General features: G+C 41.7%; 1 protein-coding gene across 2 annotated transcripts; it reads right to left on the bottom strand.

Annotated features, from left to right (window-relative positions):
* Positions 1-4007: 4007 nt before the first annotated feature.
* Positions 4008-21827, bottom strand: DYRK3 (dual-specificity tyrosine-(Y)-phosphorylation regulated kinase 3). Of its 2 annotated transcripts, none has more exons than XM_006834061.1 (3): positions 16005-16243; positions 12182-12293; positions 4008-5835 (listed from the first exon to the last, which is right to left on the bottom strand). In XM_006834061.1, exons 1-3 carry the CDS (start codon positions 16079-16081, stop codon positions 4261-4263), a joined length of 1764 nt encoding a protein of 587 aa, XP_006834124.1. In that variant the 5' UTR covers positions 16082-16243; the 3' UTR covers positions 4008-4260. The 2 variants fall into 2 exon arrangements, with proteins under 2 accessions (XP_006834124.1, XP_006834125.1); XM_006834062.1 differs by lacking the exon at positions 16005-16243 and adding an exon at positions 21811-21827 and having other exon boundaries at positions 4261-5835.
* Positions 21828-22239: the final 412 nt, after the last annotated feature.

A 22239-nucleotide genomic window follows, 5' to 3' on the forward strand; every position in this document is an offset into this window, starting at 1 on the left:
TCATTGTAATGAAACAAGGTATATGATTTGTTGAATGTAAAACTGATGATATGCCCTGTAAACTTTCACTCAATCCACAATACAAACCATAAAAAAAAAAAAATTCTCACAACTGGCCCAATAAATAGTATCAGGATAAATGGGGAAAAGATTGAAGTTGTCAAAGATTTCCTTTTACTTGAATCCACAATCTACAGTCATGGAAGCAGCAGTCAAGAAATCAAAGGACATATTCCATTAGTTAAATCTGCTGCTAGACCTCTTGAAAGTGTTAAAGAGCAAAGATGTCATGTTGACCCAAGTTATGGTTTTTTTTTTAGCTAGTTTATTGTGAATTATGTGGCATTTTACATGGGAGAACATTAGCTTTACATTCATCCTATCAAATATCATTACATTGCCATGGTTAGAATCTCCTCCATGCATCATCAACCAACCAAAGGGTACACCCCTCAAGCCTGCCCCCACTATAATATTTTTAATCACCTCATATGCATGCAAAGGTTGGACAATGACTAAGGAAGACCAAAGAAGAATCAATGCATTTGAATTATGGTGCTGACAAATGATATTGGAATTACCATGGGCTACTTGAAGAACGAACAAATCTGTTCTTGAAGTATATGCCCTGATTGCTCTTTAGAAATTAGGATGGTAGTAAGACTCTGTCGCTCATACTTTGGACATCGTATCAGGAGGGACCAGTCCCTGAAGAAGGACGTCATGCTTGGTAAGGAGGGGGTCAATGAAAAAGAGGAAGGTCCTCATTGAGTTGAGTGACACGGTGACAGCACTAATGACCTCAAACGTAACAGTTGTGAGGCTGGTGGAGGGTTATACAGTGTTTCTTTCTGTTGTGCAAAGGGTTGCTAAAAGTTGGAACCAACCTGATGGCACCCACAACAACAATATAGTCATAAGTCAGTTTTCTCTGGGAAGAAAATGGTCAGGCTAGACTTTCTTAGTCCCTGCCCCTTTGGGACAGAAGCAGAATCATTATGATAGTTGGGAATATAGCTGCATTTTTATTCTTGTTATTTCAAAGGAAATGTCTCATACTAAACAGTAGAAAGTGGCCCCATAAAACTCCTACCTGATTGTTGTTAAGTGCCGTCAAAATGGTTCTGACTCACAGAGACACTGTACAGGGTCTCCAAGGAGTGGTTCTGAGTTTGAACCACTGACCGTGTAGTTCAAACCAACCTTGTGATCGAGTGTTATCCTACAGCACCACCAGAGATCCGAGATGAACTGTGTGCTCAACTTACCTGGAGGGAAACCAGTCTTCAACATCTGCACTTGGCCAATGGACATCGAAATCTATTCTTTAGAACATCTTAGAGACATCTGAAGCTTAAATCCTAATATAAGGAGGAATCACAACAACACATGATGAGTGAAGAACAGGTCAGTGGCAGTGAGGTAAAGGTAGCATGGCCTCTACAATGTTTATGATGCTCATGATGATCAATTACCAGCTGAGTCAACCAATTTCCCATTTTAAAGAAATAACTGATTTTAGAAGTGAAATAAATAAAAATTCCCAATCCAACTTTTTGACTGTGTCAGTAATCATTTTGGAAACATAAAGATCAGTAAGCCAACCGACTTGACTAAGAACAGAAAAGGTCAGAGAACATTCTAGTGGCTATGCATAAGACACAGTCTGCATCTCTGCACTAACCTGGATTTACTTCAGTCACTGACTGCTATGACTGGGCAGAGATCCAACGGAAAACTTTCACAGTGGCTGAAAATAAAGGGTAGAGGGTGACAGCCTCTAACAACTACTTGTCCCTAAACATGAAATGTATTCCTGAGCCTCCTTAAATCCATCTGCACAACCACCATCATGTTTCTCAGCAGCCCACTCTCCCCCAGACTTGCATCGGCCTGCAGCAGACAGACCTGCCAACTTGAATGATTCTGTTCTGTGTCACTCTCTCAGTTGCCAGATTTAGGCAGAAGCACATATTCACCTTCTCAGAGCTTTCTAGAATTTGCTCAGAGTCATGGGTTGTTTCTATCCTTTCCCTCAGACTGGTTTCAGTCACTAAGGACGATGCAGTACACAAAAATAGAGACCATGCCAACCTCAGTCACACTCTTGTCTGAGTCCAGGCACAGTGCTGGCTGACTGAGACCTCTCACTTTTGAAAACACAAACATTGAAGTCCAGTGCATGACAGATATTTGGGGCGGTAATCCGTCCTAACAGTTTGCTCAGAAGAGCAGGTCTTCTATGTCGATAGCAACTGGCAAAACCACCTCAACGTATGTTCTGCCTAGATAATGCCGAAGACTCTGAAACAACTCCACAAGGGAATTCAGCAGCAGTTAAAGTGATCAAAAAGAGCTGTTACATACCCTTCTATAAACCAAGAGTAAAGGAGATCAGTAAGGTGTTAAATAGTCCCGTTTCTCTGTCACCAAAGGACCAGAATGTTCCCCCTCTCCGCTTTAAAGAACTGAGGCCTGAGTTTGGAATCTTTCCTGCCACCTGACCTTTGTGCGTGGGCAACTGCAGTCACATCTGAACACTTCTTCGTTTTCACAGCCTGTGCAGTGGCAACCATGAATACTTTAGGACAAAGGAAAGCTCTTTAAATAATATGTCCACGACATATTTTTCTTCTTTGCTTGGCTACCATGCTGCTCAAAGAGCAAAAAACATCCTTCCTGTCCTGTGGAGTTCAGAGTCTAAACTCTAGGGAAAAAAATGAGAATGGTTTATTCTGAGAACTAGGTTCTAGAAAACAAATGCACTACTCTAAAGAACACATTTATAGGGCAGAATTTAGTCATACAGTCGAGAGGGTGCAGGAAAAAGAAACAGGAGTAACACCCCCCACCGTCCCCAACAGCAGTAGTTAGCTACTGTCCCTTCTTCACCCTTCTAAGACATTTGGGCAGCAATGAGTTTTACTTAATATCATCAGAGAAAAAAAGTCTACTGAAGTGAATGAAGCTAAGGAGTAAGAAAGTGGGTGTGGGTGTGGGTGCTGGATTTTCAAATAAGGGATATGTATAACTGCAGTTCTGGTAGCTCTGGTAGCGAGTGGTTACGAATTGGGATGTGAACCACAAGGTCAGCAGTTTGAAACTACCAGCTGGAGAAAGATGAGGCTTTCTGCTCCTGTAAGATTTACAGCCTCGGAAACCCTGTACAGGGTCGCTGAGTTGGAACCGACTCCATGGCACATGACAACAACATAACTGCAGTTCACCTAGAATCTAGGGAGTAGCCTTAGGTTTAAATTGGAAGAGGGGGGAAAGGTGTCACATTAAGGAGGCAGATTGTTGGAAAAGAGAGGAGGGCAGGCACTGAAGCTGGAGTCAGGTTTCCCTGAGAGAGATCACATTTATAAGGAAGGTAAGCCATTAAAATGCATGTGTGGAGGCTGGTCCTGGGGATGCCAAAAAGTTAGAGAGCTGCAATTCTTCTGCTGATGAGACCTCTGACATTCTAAGTCAGTTAGGGGTAAAGAAGCTGTCTTAGGTGTTTGGGAGATGGGGGAAGAAAAGGGATAGGAGAGGAAAGAGGACGGGAAGACATGATTCACTTGGAAAACTCAGGTACCATAAAAGATTATTTGGTAAAGTGGTAAGATACGTGGAAAATGTTTTGCATGTCCAGAAAACAAATCAGAGGCTAAATAATAATTAATTTAAAAAGCCAAAGCACCTTGCATGAGAGAATTGAAGGGAAGACAAATTAATCATTGGGTAATAATGACACCAATTCTGGTAACTACAGCTTCCAGGCGATTCCTCCAGCCCATAGACTTCTGTGAGTCCTCTTACTTAGAATGAGATCTAGCTTCTTCTTGTTTACAACTAGCGCCACATCTCAGCTACCCCTCCAGAACAGAGGCTGAGGAAAACAAAAAGCAAGCAGAAGTTGGGATATACTTTTTGGTATACCTTCTGTCTTGAGAGAAAGGGATTTAAACCAACAGACTAATACATAGCTTGAAGTGTATTTGATAATAATAAACAAGATACGGTGACCTATAAAAAGTCATTTAATGTATATCCCAGGATGGCCAATACAAGCTGGTTAGGTAATTAGCCCTTGAAGAGTTTTTACAATCATATAAAAATGTTTTGCCTGTTTAAAAAAAAAAAAAAAAAAAGTCTAGTCTTAACAAAACATATCCATCAACGGGCTTATATTTTTTCCTTTACTTCCAATTTTAAGTTTGCAAGATAATTAAAAATATATGTATATGCATTTCCGAGCACACTGTTTGTTGTCCATTAGCTAATCAGTTTTGGCAATACACTGCACAGTGGTATACCACCGTTGGTTTCTGACATTAAGTTAGCTTTAAGCTTGTTGGCTATTCCAACAACTGGAGGCAGTTTGGAACCCAGTCCCTGAAACGCATTTGTAGGATTTACTACCCGTTTCCCTGACACCTTTTCTGTGGTAAGAGGTCTAGGCATGGACTTGCTAATCCAAGGATGTCTTAATGCTTGAGCTGGGGTCAGGCGAGCAGAGGGGTCCCAATGAAGACATCTTTTCAAAAACTCTATAAACAAGTAGTCATCACAGCCTTTCAGTGCTGTTACCCAGTCTTTGCTGCCCGGGGGACCCCGCTTCTTACCCCTACGTGAGCGGCCCCCCACAAGAACAACCCTCCCATCTGCCTGAGTAGTCACAGAGCAATAACGTGGTAGGCCCTTCGAATTAATAAAGTACTTGGCACGTTTGGATTGTTCCAGAAGTTTTGGTGGTGGCATCCCTAGAAGCTCCATCATACAGGCCAACTGGTCTCCTTCATCCTCTCCAGGGAAGAGAGGCTGTCCTGTTAAAAGTTCTGCAAGGATGCAACCAAAACTCCATATATCAATGGGCGTGCTGTAGCGGCTTCCTAAGATGATCTCTGGAGCCCTGTAGAAACGAGACTGGATGTATGTGTACAGCTTCTGGTACTCGAAGCAGCTGGATCCAAAGTCAATGACCTTGGTTGCACTGCGCCCGTGGTGTTTCAGGAGAATGTTTTCTGGCTTCAGGTCACAGTGAATGATCTTATTTTTGTGGAGAGCATCCAGGGATTGCAGGATGGACTGGGCAAACTTGCGCACCAACTCGACACTGAAACCTTGAAACTTGTTTTTCTTAATGAGCTCATAAAGGTCTATGCTCAACAATTCAAAGGCAATGCAAACGTGGTTCCGGAATGTGAAACTTTCCAGCATGTGGATAACGTTCATGCTGCCAGTTTTGTCCTGTTTTTTAAGATGCTCCAAGATCCGGATCTCCTCAGCAGCTTGGCGATGGAATCGCTTCTCGTTGCGCACCATCTTTAGGGCCACATACTGTCGAAGTTTGTGATCGTAGACCCGGGCTACTTGCCCAAAACTCCCCTTGCCAATGATTTTCAGCACCTCATATCGATAAGCTACGTGGTCTCGAGGTACATGAATATAGGCCCCATCTGCATCATCATAACCCCCATTATTGGGACCACCAATAACACCAGGTCTCTTTTTAGCATTTGGGCCCACAAAATAAATTTCTGGATACGTGATGATTTCCTGCTTCTCATATGCAGTGAGGTGGTGTTTATACTGCTTCAGGGCTTGCTCGGGATTCAGTGGTACCACTTTGGGTGTTTTGGAGGAACTACTGGATTTTACTGTGTTCAGGCTGTCTGAACTTTTACCCTGAGAAACGGTAGGAGAGCATTTTTCAGAGTCAGTGACGACAGCGGACTGAAAAGTATCAGATCTTCTGTTGCCAAATTCTTGAAATAGCTGCTCTACCTTCATCTCACCTCCATTCAGAAAGTGCTGAGTATGGTCTCTTGTCAGCTGCTCGGTGGTAATCTATGCAAGAGAAAAATGAAGGTGATATTAAAGCCACTAAAATGATTTGGGGAATGAAAGGAGTCTTTCCCCACCTGAACAATAACAACAGAACAAACATGTCCAGTCATGCTTACTTTATGGTCACAATCATCCAAAGGGGAAAGAAGAAAACCAGGGGTCTTCTAGAGACTTGTAAGTTTTATTAATCCTCAGACTCCCTGAATATTTTGGCCACACCAATACTAAATACATCCCTAGCTATGTTTAAGACTCCAAACATGCTAGGTTCTGTCTTAAAAGTATTTCTTTGCAATGGGAATCCCTTCATTGCCATTCGCTCAAATCCTAGACTCTCCTTCGTAGCCAAACCCAAGTCCTCTCTCTTCCACTTAGGACTATTCCAAGTCTACTTAACTAATTAACCTCACATTTTAACTCCAGCTCTTCTGACTCTGTACCACACAATTTGGAGCTTGATGATATAGTGTCTTATGTGGCTTATTGTTTCAAGTATCTTCCCAAATCTTAAGGGCATATAATAGGTCTAAAATAATACATGTTCTGCAAGCTATAATGTATAATTAAGAGCTGCGGCAGGATTTGGACCCAGGTCTTCTGACTCCCAGCCTAAGGTCCTTCCCATCAATAGTCCTCAGCACCAGTTTCTCCTAGTGCCACAATTTCTGTCTGGTAGGGTTGACACGCTGACTACAGCCTTGACTCAGCCTTGACTTATTCCCAGGTCCCCATATAAATTATTGCTGAACTAAATTATTTCATTCTAAGCTAGAGGGAGGAGTCCTGCTGTGGTGCTGTAGGATATGCACTGGGCTGCGAACCGCAAGGTCCGTGGTTCAAACTCACCAGCCACTCCTCAGAAACACTATACAGGGTCACTTAGGAGTTGGCACTGACTTGAAGGCACTTAGTAAGAACAAAGCTGGAGGAAAGAAGTCATGGTACAGAGGGTTAAGAGCTGGGCTGTTAACTAAACGGTTGGCACTTCAAACCGACCAGCTACTCCACAGGAGAAAGATGAGGCAGTTGGCTTCCATAAAGGTTTATAGCCCTGAAAACCCAATGGAGCAGTTCTGCTCTGTTCGATAATGTCGCTGTGAATCAGAACGAATTCTGATAGCACTGGGTTAAGTCAGAGGGAGCTCCTGAGATCATCTAGGTCAACTCTTCATGTGTCTGTTCAATAATAGGGACTTGAGAGAGACAGAACAATCTGACAGTCAGTGACGGAAGCAGTGAAGAGCTGAGGGGAGCCAGAGTCCCAGGCCCTTGGGTGCTTCTTGTAAACATGTTCACTACTGAGGCAGAGTTTCTTGCTTTCTGTCTCTCTTATACACACACAACACATACAGAAACACACACATATATACACCTACAACACCTAAAGAGCCCACATGATCTGACAAAGGTCTATTACCCATTTTACTCGATGTCGCTTAAATTTTTCCTGTAACAATAATCCATAAATTAAAGCACCACGTGTTCCTCTGAATTGCAATAAGATTCTTTGAAGTAATATGTAGGAAAATAAAAGCAAATATAGCCAAATACTTCTAAAAACATTAGTATTAAGGAAAATATAAGAAGGGATAAGAAGGTAAAAAGGAAAAAACAAACCTTGTTTGTTTGTTTTTTAAAGTATGTTATGTTTCAAAGAACATCTTTTCTCAAAGGACCATGAAGAACTGTATCCCTGGTCTGTTTTATTAGTTTCAGAATTTCTAGTGTTGTTGTTAAGGAGATCTGGTAGCGTGGTGATTATGAGTTGCGCTGCTCACCTCAAGGTCAGCATTTCGAAACTACCAGCTGTTCCATGGGAGAAAGATGAGGCTTTCTGCTCCCATAAAGATTTACAGCCTCGAAAGCCCTATGCAGGGTTGCTATGAGTTGGAACTGACTTCACAGCACACCACTAGCACCATCAACACCACTGTTGTTGTTAAGTGCCTTTGAGTCAGTTCCGATTCTTAGTGACCGTGTATAGTGTTTCTGAGGAGCGCTGGTGAGTTTGGACCACCCACGTTGCAGTTCAAACAGATCTTGCTGTCCAATGCTGATCCTACAGCGCCATAACAGGAGTCCACGATCAGGAGTAAATAATTCCAGAAGAGCTCTGAGCTAGCTAAAATCTCTTAAGAATGTGATAAAAAAATCCAAGGGCAATGATTCAAAGTCTTCAAGCTTTTAGAAAATAAACTTTTCATATAACCTAAGCAAACAATAACACCTGGCTCATTAAAACAAAAGCCCCATAAAAATGTAATACGAAAACATAAACAGAAAAAGGATAAATAAGATTTAAGTATTGAAAAACCTCAAACAGCTCCCAGTCTCGTTGTGAAGCAGCCAGTACAAAACTATAGCCATACTATGGCACTTAGTTGTAAAATAAAGCCATGAAATACTAGGGTACTTTGTGGAAAAATGGAATTAAAAGAAACTTTCTGAAGCCAATCAGAGAGAGATAATCTCTCTGATGCCAAAACAAAGAACTATCACTAGTTAAGCAAATAAATGAGCCTGGAGTCAGAACCTTGCTACAACGCAAGTGTAACCCAACATTTCCCTTGATCAAGAATTTGATCAAGTAACTATGCCTGGTTTTAGGGATCACAATACAGAAGCAGATCCGGTTAACCCATCCATCCACCTAATACACATGTGTACACTTCCTGTTACCTATTTTAAAAACGTTAAAAAACAAGTGTTCCCAGGGGACTACAATCTATCAGAAAATCAACTTAGGTGAACTAGAGAAAGAATGATATTTATTTGGCTTTAGTTAGATTTATGTAACAGGAATAAACATTTATATAAACATCTCAGCCAGTTTTCCTAAATTTTTTCACTCTGGAATTCTAATGTTTCTATAAGCATACTGCTTAAGTCTTTGGGACACATCCTGAAAAAGAACAGGAAATCAGAAGGTCTGGCCTTTCTAGGTGACTCAGAAGCTCTGAGGTCCCTGGGCAGTTACTTAATCTTTCCTAGTCTCAGTTTCTTCATCTGTGAAATGTGGATGATAATTTGTGTACATCAAATTATAATGAATAAGATGCAAGAAAGACCCTTAGAAATGATATGACATTTTTAAAGCGCTGATCACCATTCAGCAAGATTCTCACTATATTAAGATTTAAACTTATTATACACCCTGCACCAGGGATCTGGCACTTCATAGACCTTCTTCTCAGTGGGGGCACTACACCAGAAATTCTCCTTCAGATGCACAAACACTCTTCACCCTCTCTCCCGCACGTAAAACCTACTATGAACTAGCTATACAACGTAATGTGTTACCTCTCCAGGGTTATTTGGACTTTAACAGGAGATCAGCGCCTTTACCTCAAGGAATGACTAGGCACTTGAGTCATCAGTGAAGCTGGCAGGAAAGGTATTTGTGGTACAGGGTCTGTCCCTGAGTATTTCACCTACTCTGTCTACATGTAAGTTTGCACTGGCTCTGGAGGTCTTCATCTCTGTTTGTGATAAAGAGAGGGTCTTGGATACAGAACATTAATAAGAGCAGATACATAACAGAAATTTAATTTTCACAAAACGGTTACAATAAGATTAAGGATGCCATTTGGATTTCCTAACTCATGGTTTTCTCTGAAAGTGGCCCTAAATATGTCTCTTCCTGTAAATTAATTCTTACTTTGCCCACTGGAACAACGTGAAGTGGCCAAATTTGATGTAAGGGCCCTTCAGATACCTAAAAGGTGCCCTCACCATTTTTCTCAAAGTTTGCCATCCCCACTACACCCCTCTATCTCATATGACATGTGCTCAGTTACCCTTACTTTCCTGTTCATAGTCTCAACACAAATTGCACTTCATTTATGTGTCCTTTGAAATGTAGCTCCCAGAACAGAACACAATAAAACATCAGTTCTAGTCCACTGCAGATGATCAGTGTTTGGCGCTTCAGTATATCTAAAGAATTCCAGGAAGGAATTTTTCCAAACAGGAAGGAGTTTTCTCCTTAGCTTTCTTTCCTGTAAATAACTGGATTTAGTGGCTTAAATCAATTATGTATCAAGTCTGCTGTGCTATAAATAAAACTTCAACCCATTGTTCCAGGAGAATCTACAATGTTCACACATGCTAATGTAAAATAAGCATAAAACAGTATATATTTCTAATCCAGGATTAAAATTTACAATAACGAACCAATGTGCATGTTCAATTATATCAAAAATTCTGCTAACTATGTATTTATTTCTAGGGTGATGGATAATGCCAGATTTATCATGTTTTGTTTCTTAGGACTGCTTCACAAACACTGCTAATGGAATCTGATATTTCAAATAGAATCTTCTACAGTTTTAAGCAAGCCTTAAATATTTTAAAAATTCTCAATTTATTTTGTTGTTGTTGTTGAGAATATATACAGCAAAACACATACCAAGTCAGTAGTTCCTACATGTATAATTCAGTGACACTGATTACATTGTGCCATCATCCTCACCTTCCTTCTTCTGAGTTGTTCCTCCCTCATTAACCTGAACTCACTGCTCTCTAAGGTTCCTATCCAACCTTTCCAATTGCTGTTGCCTAAATCCTAAAGATCTTGATGAGGATTTCAAAACAGGAATATTCTTCTGCTAGATATAAAGTGAACTCCTAGTATGGTGCTGTAGGATCAGCACTGGACTAAGAGCCACAAGGTAAGCAGATCAAACCCCCCAGTTGTTCCTTGGAAAATCTGTACAGGGTCGCTATGAAGTTGACGGCACTTAACAACAACAGATGTAAGTACACTCTATCTCCCCAACCCCTGACACTAAATCCCTGCAACACAAAACTTAGCCCAATCAAAGCCTATGGGCAGACTGATTTAGAGTTCACAAAGAGAATGTAAGAGTATCTTGAATAAACAATGAAGCTGGAAGACTGTGAAAAGAACAGGGTCTTAGGATAGAGTCATAGCATACTGAACTACAAATATCACCAAAGATCAAAAAACCATTTTTTCTTCAGAAAAGTATGTAAAGTCACAATTGGATTTGAATGGGAGCGTCTTGTTTCCTAAAACCTGAATCGCATAAAGTAAGAATTTAATTCATATTGACTCTGAAACATATCCATCAATAGAATATGTTTAGCATCTGACAACTCTGAATTAAAGTTCAAATGAACTTTAAGTGTGATTTTAACACATCAGTTGCAAAACATTTCCTGGATAACCCTTCTCACTGCAGCAAGTAGCCAAGAAATCTGAAGGTCAACAATGTGGTATGTGGTTCTAGAGAACTCAGAAGAGGTTTTTACAAACTAAAGAAACAAGAAAGGAAAGCAAGTCCTACTACACCCCAGAAAAGAGATTAAAAATTGAATGGCCAGCCTTCTACATCTTTGTAGCCTATGCTTTGTAATATATTTGCCTTGAAAGTAATAAAAGATTGAGCTTCATTTTTAAAATGGGCTGAAACTTGTCATTTTTTTTTTCCCAGTATACAGAAACAATTTTAGGTCTTAAAGACAAAAATGGGAAGAAGTATTACAAAGTAGTCAATTCAGTTTTCTCATTAGATAATGTATGCAGCAAAATCTAAAGTCAGATGAGAGCTTCTCCCTGTCATGGAGACTGTCCAAGCCCTAGCTCTTCCCAGTGATGCTACAGATGCTGAGAAAATGTGAATTCATTGTATCCTTATCTGGAATGAAACAGTGTCAAAAGCTAAGTGTCTGCAGTCCTCAGAATGATTAATTGTATCAAAAACCAAACTGTGCTATTCAAATTTGATTTGTGATCTATAAAATTGTTCTCTTTACTTTGCTAATAAGCTATGACTGCATTTCTATTGCACAGGAAATCAATCTGCAGATCTAAGAATTCAGGGATATTTTCTGTTGTTTCTTGTTAAAAGGAGCCTTTGTAATACTCTGAGTATATCAGCAGATCGAAAAATCATGCAAATGGTTAAGTACCAGTCTATTAGCTGAAAGAGTGGTGGTTCAAACCCACCCAGAGGTGCTTCAGTACAGACGTCTGGTGATCTGATTCTGAAAGGTCACAGCCTTAAAAATTCTATGGAGCAGTCAGTCTTACTCTGCACACATGGGATCTCCATGAGTCAGAATGGATGTGAAGGCAGCTAACAACGACACCAGCACATAAAAGGAGCATTATTATTTTTTTCTCTAGTGATTGAGAAAGGCTCTAAATCAAAATCATCCCAAACAGCTAAAGTTGGGATCCCAGAAATTGTAATTTCAAAATCAGGAGAAATCAAAAGGAAAAAGACAAGTATCTAGGTCACCTAAGATACATATCTGTATCTTGAGCATTCAGTACTTCCTCCTTCCTAAAACAGTGCAAAGCACTGTTTCATGTACTTACATTGAGTCTTCTGGGTAGAGGTGGTTCTGAAGGAGTGCAGAGAACATTTGAACAAGGCGGACATTTGGTTTCATCTATCATCGTGATGGTATCGTAGACACCATCTCCCAATCTAGTTGAAAAGATTATAGATAAAATCTGTCAGTGGTGGAAGAATATAAATTTGTATTTCCAACACATGCTATGTCTTAACTGCTTCATATCTGCTACAAAAAAAAAGAAACACTACAAATATCTACAGTGCATTTTAGCAATGGATTCTACATTGGTTCTTAACCGCCTCCACAGCACTTAAAAACAACAATCCTTAAAGAATCCTAATGGTGCTGCGGGTTAATGTGCTGGACTGCAAGGTCGGTTTGAATTGTAAGGCCAGCAGTTCAACCTCACCAGCCGCTCCTTGGAAGCACTATACAGGGTCACTATGAGTCAGAACTGACTGGACGGTACTTAACAACAACAACAACAACTAGCAAAGAGTAGTGGTGGTGGTGGTTATGTGCTATGGAGTCAGTTCTGACTCATAGCGACCCTGTCCAGGGTTTCCGAGGCTGTAAATCTTCATGGGAGCAGAAAGCCTCATCTGTCTCCCATGGAATAGCTGGTAGTTTTCCAATTTAGAATTCAATGCCAAAATGCAGCTAACAATAACAACAACAACCATCGACGAAGAGCCAGGAGCAGAGCATGTCTTCTGAACTCCAAGATCCCTGTGAATTGAACCTCTTTGTCCCAGGGACAGAAAGCTACGATACCAGAGAAGTGGCAGAGGAATAGCAACAAGAGCAGAAGCAAAAGTCAGAGCTTAAGACAGGGAACAAATAAAGCTGTATGACTTTGGCCAGGAGGCTTGCTTGCTGAGTGGGATGGCTCCAGGCACTTAATTGAGGGCGTTTTGGTTTGCTGACCTAACTAAGCCAAGAGCCTTTGTTTGGACTGAGGCTTACAACCGACTGGAATGCCTTTGAGCATTTATCAGTAATGCTAAAGAGCTGTGTTACCCAGGCAGAAAGAGGCTTGCCTACAGGCATGGCTGAAAAGAGGCTGTCCTGATTAGAGCAACTGCTCTCTGAACATTTCTGCCTTTGAACTATAACTTGGTAACTTCCCTAGTAAACTCCATAATTGTCAGTATGCTGTCTGTGTTCCGTGTGGCCATTGCCATAAATGATGGAATCCAGATGAGAAGCAGAGTGTTGTGGAAGGTATGGTTGGTGCCACCTTTTTTATGCCAGTTTGGTACAACAAGGGTACTTGGCAGAAAATAAAGGAAACCCAACTTGTGTGTGTATGTGTTTTAAAGAAAAGATACCATCTTCAGGTTTGTGGTTAAAAATAATTTAAAATGGAGCCTTACTTTCTGAATGTTGTTAAACTATACCAACGGCTGTCCCATTGATTCTGACTCATCATGACCCTATGAACAGAGTGTAACTGCCCCATAGGAGTTTCACGGCTGTAATCCAAGTCTGGTGTGCTGCTGTAAGATAAACAATGGACTGCTAATCACTAGGTTGGCAGTTCAAACCCACCAGCCACTCCTCAGAAACCCTATACAGGGTTGCTATGAGTCAGAACTGACTCAATGACACTTAACAACAGCAACAATCTTTATAGAAGCACAATTACAACTTTTTCCCATGGAGCAGTTGGTGGGTTCAAACTGCTCATCTTTCTATTAGCAGCCAAGCACTTAGCCACGGAGCTAACAGGGCTCCTCATTAAACTATAGTCACCAATGCCACTGAATCATTCCACTCAGAGACTCTTTAGCATGGAGTAGTACTGCCCCATAGGGGTTTCTATGAAGTAGATGGTCACATCTTTCTCCTCAGGAGCAGGTGGGAGGTTTGAACCACTGACCTTAGCTGTGAGCAGTTAGCAGCAGCTGAGTACTTTAACTAAGGAGCTCTGGTAGCGTAGTGGTTACAAATCGGGCTGCTAACCTCAAGGTCGGCAGTTCGAAACTACCAGCTGTTCCGCGAGAGAAAGATGAGGCTTTCTGCTCCCGTAAAGACTTACAGCCTTGGAAACCCTGTACAGGGTCACTATGAGTCAGAAGTGACTCCACGGCACATAACCAACCAACTTTAATAATGGGGTGCCTACGTTAAACTTTGTTGTTGTTGTTAAGTGTCGTGAAGTTGTTTCGGACTCACAGCAATCCCATACAGCAACCCTGTTTCTGCGGAACAGCTGGTGAGTTTGAACCGCCAACCTTGTGGGGACTATCAAAATGCTCTAACTCAATTCATTACTTGTAAATGAAAGCAAGTTTGAATTTAGAGCCTAAAAACTAACTAGAGACTTGGATTCTAATATCTGTATGTACTACCTTCCCCTCATGTTAAAATGGGAAGAATAGTTCTAGTGTCTACACGGGCAAAAACTTTTGGGCTGTCTTCTATTTATTTATTTACTTACTTGTATCTATGTAACTTGTAGGGAAACACACAGAACACTAAAGTAATTACATAAGGCATTCTCTGAATGCACTGAATTTCACTTCTTTTCCCACTTCTTTCTCTGGTGGGTGGTGGAGACAAAACACTAAATGAATAAGCATAATTTCTCTGTTCTTTAACACTGCAAGAGAACACACAAAAGATAGAAGATTTATTTAATCCACAAGGTGGCCCTGAATAATGTAATTCATCTGCCACCAGGAATATGGATGGATTTCTTGGTTATACACATCAGTATTCCACTGTATCATTTTACATGATGTATTATAAATGCAATGGTGACTATGTTGCAGATTAGAATTTTGTTCAATGTCTTGAAATATCCTGGAATATTTATTTGCTTTTAAAAACTGTTACTGTAAAATTAGTTCTAGTTTTCTTGATTGATGGGTTGTAAGGAGTCCTGGTGTGACGCTGTGGGTTAATGCGCCAGACTGCAAAGCCGTTTGAACTGCAAGGTCAGTGGTTCAAGCTCACCAGCTGCTCCTATACAGGGCCACTATTGGTAGAGATTGACTCGACAGTACTTAACACAACAAGGATACAAAGGGGAAAAGAAAAGAAAAAAAAAAAAAAAAACCAACTGCAAATATTTTGGAATGTTCTCTTTTTCTAAACATTCTTCCATTCGGATAGAATTATTTCTGTCTTTAACAAGGATCTGCTTCACTGCCCAGATTCTGGATGTGACTGAGTCTTTGCCAACAACATGAATAAAACAAAATAGACCCGGACAGGCGTTTACTGAAGACCTGCAGAATTTCCTTCTACAGACAGACCGCCAGAGGAAATTCACCAGAGGAAGTCTCCATGCAAATGAAGTGAGGACTGGGTCTTTTCTCTCCAATATTTGTAAAAGAATGCAAGACAGAGAAAATCCCAAAATAGGATCTTCATAGACCTAAACCCAGCACGGCCGCTTACCTGCAAGTCTAAAGCCTTACTATACCCCTCAGAGCAAACCCCAAGAGTTCAGCCCTACGTTAACCGCTCTGAGCAACAGGGTTTCTTCCAAAGGCATTGCTCCCTGGCTGCCCCAGTTGGTTAAAAAAATCTCACAAAAAGTATCAGCTTCTCGGAATCCCTTACCTTACACACCGGATCTAGAGCTCCAGAGATAATCCAGCGGGTGGAAATTCTTCCCCTAACTCTGCTCTAGCCCCCTCCCCCTCTCACGATGGGCTGGGGGAGGGGAGCTCTTGGAGAGAAAGGTGGGGAGCTGAACCCGGCAAGAGGGATCAGACCCCTTCCTTCGCCCCTCTTTGGGGGGGCTCAGTCAGACTACAGTTCAGGCCTCGCCTGCCAGAGCCAGCCGCTCTCACCGAAGCCCCCAGCCCGTTACCTCGCGGCGCCGTTACCTCCGCTGCTGGGGCGGGAGTCCGGCCCCGGGCGGCCCCGCATCCTTCCGCCCAGGTCCGCGAGCCGTGCCTCCCATCCGCAAGCTCGAGACCCCTACGGAGGAGGGGCGGCGGTTGGAGACTCCGGCTAGGCGCGACCACCTGCGCTGGAAGGGTTGCCTCCCGGGCCGCGACGCTTCCCCGGGGATTCTCAACCAGATGCTGCAGCTCCGCGCGCCTTCGTTCGCGACTGGCCCTGACCGGGAGGGAGAGATTGAGCGACGAGGATGGGAGGGGGGAGGAGAGCGGTCTGGCTGCCTAGCAACCGCGGCACGCCCCGGGAAACGCCTTTGCGCAGCGACGCGGTGACGCACCGGGGCGGAGTCGGGGAGGACTTTCCCTACAGCACCGCCTCCCCAGGTTGACTTCCTATCCTGAGGTGTAGCGGCCGGCGTTAGCTGGTGAGCTGCTGGGGTACTGGGGACCCGGTATAGGAGACAGAAGAGGTACCGGGGTAGAAATTGTGAAAGTGGAAGCCCCGATTTCCGCTTCGAGAGACCGCACGATCTTTCCCTTACGTAGCATGTTGCAACCTGGAGTTCTAACATGTCCCCTTGAATATATGTATTTTTTTAATCTTATCCCACTGTGGGGGCGGCCCTCTGGAGGACAGAATTTGTCTGAAAGCCATAAAATTAGTCATTCATCGACACTGTTCCAGCACTTGCAAACGTTGCCTTATTTAATCGCAGTAACCCTAACTAGATGACACCCCTATTTTACAAACCAAAAAGCAGGCGCAGTGGGTTTTACATAGGATCCAGAATTGATTCTGGGATTTGTTTCATTCCCGAAACAGGATGCCATAGATGGTAGAGTTGAGATCCCCCCCCTAACCTGTACATTCTGCAGCTTTCCGGATGAACCTACCCTTAAGGTTTACGAACTATCGTCACAGGATTTTGAAACATATACCTCATGTTGTTAGGTGCCATCAAGTCAGTTCCAACTCATAGCAACCTATGTGCAACAGAACGGAATTCTGCCCAGCCCTGTGCCAATTTTACTATCGTTGTTACACTTGAGCCCATTGCTGCTGCCACTGTGCCAATCCATTTTGCTGGGGGTCTTCCTGGTTTTCGTTGACCCTCCACTTTAAAAAGCATGATATCCTTCTCCTGGCACTGGTCCCTCTTGATAACAGGTCTAAAGTGTAAGAGATAAAGTCTGGTCATCCTGGTTACTAAGGAGCATTCTGGCTGCACTTTTTCCTAAACAGATTTGTTTATTTTTCTGGCAGTTCATGGTACCTTTAATATTTTTCTACAACACCATAACTCAAATGCACAGATTCTCCTGTGGTCTTCCATATTTGTTGTCTAACTTTCACATGCATATGAAGCTATTAAAAATACCATGGCTCAGATCAGATGCACTTTAGTCCTCCAACTGATATCTTTGCCTTTGAATACTTTAAAAGTAAAAGATACCACATATATATCTTATAAGGGAGTCCTGGTGTGGTACTTTGTGTTAATGTGCTGGACTGCAAAGTCACTTTGAACTACAAAGTCAATGGTTCAAGATTACCAGCTACTCCTCGGAGACTCTATACGGGATTGCTACGGGTCAGAACGGACCTAACGGCACAACAATAATATAGCTTATAAATCACCTGTTTTCCTGCTCTTTCCCTCTGATAATTTGTTTTGAGCCCTCTTTTCTCCCAGGAAAGTATTTCACCACAGGAAGTGATCTGGTTTGTTGAGCATGCTCAGAAAGAACAACCTCAACCTACAGTTGACCCAGAAAAAAGGAAATGTGGACAAAGAACAAAAAGTTGCCAGAAAGATGGCATCAGATTAACTTGTACGACATTTAGGATTATGGAGTCAAGAATCCTAACACCACCCCTCGGTACATAGTCATGACCATTCCTCAGAAATCTGTTATATATTCTTATTCCCCCAATTTACTTTCTGGTGTCTATGTATAAAACTAAATTACCTTTGTTTCAAGGGCTTGCCTTGGGATTCTGGTCAAGGGTTGCTCCTTGCTTGATCATCAAAGCAAAGCCTCCCCCCACCCCCTTTCACTTTTACCCAGTTTCTGTATTTGTTTTTTAGCCACACCAAGGAAGACCGGTTGGTAAGAGGGCTTTTGAGTTCCTCTTTCAACTTTCCTACTTTAGTTGGTTGTTATGTACTGTGGAATCAGTTCAACTCATAGCGACCCTGTGAGGCTGTAAATCTTTACGGGAGCAGAAAGCCTCATCTTTCTCTTGCGGGGCGGCTGGTAGACTTGAACTGCTGACCTTGTGGTTGGCAGCTCAGCTCGTAATCCATTATAGTACCAGAGCTCCTTTTTTATGGATAAGGAAATTGAGGCCCACACGAGACCTCCTTGTTTATGATCATGTAGTGAAGGCTGAACTATGTTTTCAAATGCCCAGCCTTCTTCCTGCAACTCGAGATCCCCTTGAACAGCACTTCCTATTGTTTCATCTTTTTTCCTAAGAAAAGTTACCCTTTTTTCTGAAAAATTAAAAGAGAAACACCTCTGTAACACCAACGTGAAGCGATTTTCACTTTCACAAAAGTAAGCAAGGGGAAGGTTGTAGTTAAGTACCGTGGAATCAATTCTGACCCATAGTGGTCCTGTATAGGGTTTCCAAGGAACAGCTGGTGAGCTTGAACTACTGACCTTACAGTTCAAATGGCTTTGCAGTCTGGCACATGAACCCACAGTGCCTCACTGGGGCAGGTTACAACAGACAAATACAAGTGTTTTCTTAAGTGAGGCATCAGCAGACAAAGCTGGAGTCTGACCCTCTAGTTGAGAGCCAAACGTTCTCAAAATGCTGGGTACTCACTGTCCCAAACCAATATATTGTTTGTTGCTAGAGCTGTTGAGTCGGTTCTGATTCTTAGCAACCCTGGATAGGGTTTCTGAGAAACTGGTGAGTTCTAACTGCCGACCTTGCATTTCAACCCAACCAGAGGTCTAGTGCTTATCCTACAGGGACACACCAGGCCTCCCAAACCTATATAGCTTGTTGTTAAGTTCCCACTACTTGGTTCCAACTTCCAACAACCCTGTATAAAGGATTTCCAAGGCTGTAAATTTTTTGCTGGAGCAGAAAGCCTCGTCTTTCTCCCCAGAGTGACCGGTGGGCTTGAACTGCTGACCTTATGGTTCACAGTCCAGTGCTTATCCTTTTGTTGTTGTTAAGTGCCGTTGAGTTGATTTGACTTACCGTGACCCAACAGAGTGTCTCCAAGAAGTGGCTGGTGGGTTTGAACTGCTGACCTTGTGGTTAGTAGTTCAATGCTTATCCTATGGAGCCATAAATCTTAACATTTCCATCCAAATGTCCTTTTCAAGTGACTAAAAGCTATATTCCCTGTCTTTATACTTCCAAGTTAAAATGCCCATAAATATTCAAATCTTCTTTACTTTTCCAAATTGAGAATGTGATGGTTTGGGGAACCTTATTCTTCATAATCAATTTTGTTTTAGCCTCTCTAGGATATAAATATAAATAAAGAACTTCTCTTCCATGATTTTTAATCATATTTCTAAGTTCATCAATAAGATTTGTGTTTTATTTTCTTTTTTGCCTCCCCCATCCACCACCCACACCTGCAAATCAGAGTAATCCTGCTTTACTATGGTTTGTATTTGGGCACCTATGGAAGCTTTTGTTTGAAAAGAGTTACATGGCAACAAAAGGTTTAAACTAGAATGTTAGAGGTCCCTTGCAACTCGAAGATTGCATAATTCTATTAAATAATCCCTGTTCTTAGTATGCATGCCTTAGACCATTTTACTTCCCTGACTATTAGAATTTACGCCACATGTTTCCTTTCCTCATTCTGGTTCACTGCTCTGAGAGGACTGCAACTTGCACTGTTTAAAGCAATCATCAGGAGCCAACCCAAAGCATTCCTGATCCCCATCCTACCCCTCTGGTGGAAAACATAGAGGCCTCCTTTGTCTTTATAGTTTCCTTGGTCCAAAAAGAGAGGAGGCTCTATGGTTCAGGAGCCTCAAAATTCTGATCTTTGTGATCTAAGAACTTGCCAATGTTTCTTCAGAGAGCTCCTGTTTCAAAACAGTGTGGTTGGGATAAATCTCCATAAGAAATATAACAAGAACCTCCACACACCCCCGGAGCTGCTAACCTGTGCCCGCCAGGCCTTGAGCAACTTCCACGCCATTCATACCCTTCTTTCCCTTCCAAAGCCCTACCCAAGAGTAGTTCAAAATTGTCATTATCTTTCCCCAAACAGCTTAAGTCAGATTCACCTACCATACCAAACCAAAACCAAAACCAAACCTATGTCATTTAGTTGATTCCAACTAATAACAACCTTATAGGACAGAATAGAATTGTTACTTAGGGTTTCTGAGACTGTAAATCTTTATGTGAGCAAATAGCCTCATCTTTCTCCCCCAGAGTAGCTAGTGAGTTTGAATGGCCAACTCTAGAGTTAGCAGCCCAGTGCTTAACCCATTATGGCACCAGAATGTCTTTTAGCTATTGTAGATTAGCCAAAAGTTGAAAAGCAACTCTTTTCTGTCCTTTGAGGTCAGTTCCAATACATCTACTAAATAAGGAATCTTTAACAGAGAAACAAGCAAACAAAACAAAAAATATAACTTCCAGGATCTTCCAAAAACCTCAGAAACATCAGAAAGTGATCATAGCAGTTTGCCAAAGCATAAATTATGAAAATATCCATGGTCACATCAACCAGAAATTGGTGATGGAACAGTTGTCGGTAGATTAAGTTAAGCTTTAAATTATTTCATTACTAGAAATTCATTATAACAGATATGCTATTATACATACTATTACAAGATAGGAATACATTTTTAAACATATCATTTGGAAAACGACGTTGAGACTCAATCCTTTCCCTTAAACTATATTGACTTCAAATTCTCCTAAGCTCCTGAAACATGTAACTGGTATTTCATCACAGAAATCTAACCCAGCTGTGTCACTGACACACTAAAATCACCTCTTCCCCCTCCCTACCTTACAGCCTCAGAGAAATCTCACTTTTGTGAACCTGAAACATTATCTTCCTATTCTTACTCCTGAGCTTTAAAAGAAGCTCCTATTAACACTTTTGAATCTCAAAATTGCCTGCTCCTTGGCCTCCTCTAGTATTACACACCCACAGTTCTATATCTCTGAAGCCCCAAAGACTGTATTTATTAATCCCAAATCCCAGCAACATTTTTCTTTTTCCAATACTTCAGCCTGCCACTGCTTTTCACTTATTTCTCCTGAGTCAGCACGATCAGTTCCTGCTACAGCTTCTGAGGGGCCATCTGAAACTGTTTTTCTGAAGTCTTTAAATCTAACCATCATTGCCATTTGTTGAGTATTCATGTGCTGTTGAGTAGGTTTCAAGTTATAGCAACCCCTCGCAAAACAGAAAGAAACACTGCCCAGTCCTGTGCCAGTCCCGCAAGACTAGGTATGTTTGATCCATTGTGGCAGCCACTGTTGATCCATCTCATGAAGTCTGCCTCTTTATTATTGACTCTCTATGATGCCAGCCTTGATGTCCTTCTTCAGTGATTGGTCCCTCCTGATAACATGTCCAAAGTTATTGAGATGAAGTTTTGCCATCCTTACTTCTAAGGAGCACTCTGGTTATTCTTCCAAAACAGATTTGTTCATTCTTTTAACAGTCCATGTTGTTGTTGTTGTTAAGTGCCGTTGGTCAGTTCTGACCCATAGTGACCCTGTATAGGGTTTCTGAGGAGCGGCTGATGAGATTGAACCACCAACCTTGAGGTTCAACCAGACTTTTCAGTCCAGCGCATTAACCCATAGCACCATACCAGGACTCCTTGACAGTCCATCATATATACAATATCCTTTGTTAATATCATAATTCAAATATTCCTTCTTCTTTGGTCTTCCTCTTTCATTTTCCAGTTTTCACATGCATGAGAAGCAATTGGAAAGACCATGACAAGTTAGGCAGACCTTAGTCATCAAAATGACATTTTTGCTTTTTAGCACTTTAAAGGAGTCTTTTGCAGATTTGCTCAGTACAGTATGTTATTTGATTTTTTAAAAACTATTTGAATATGTTTTAGGTGAAAACTTACACAGCATATTAGATTCCCACTTAATAATTTTTATACAAATTGCCTGTAACAATGGTCATAATTTTCACAGTATGTCAGCATTCTCATTATTTCTATTGTCTGTTCTGTTTCCACTGACCTA

Source organism: Chrysochloris asiatica, unplaced genomic scaffold (genome assembly GCF_000296735.1).
Source record: "Chrysochloris asiatica unplaced genomic scaffold, ChrAsi1.0 scaffold00009, whole genome shotgun sequence".
NCBI lineage: Eukaryota > Metazoa > Chordata > Mammalia > Afrosoricida > Chrysochloridae > Chrysochloris > Chrysochloris asiatica.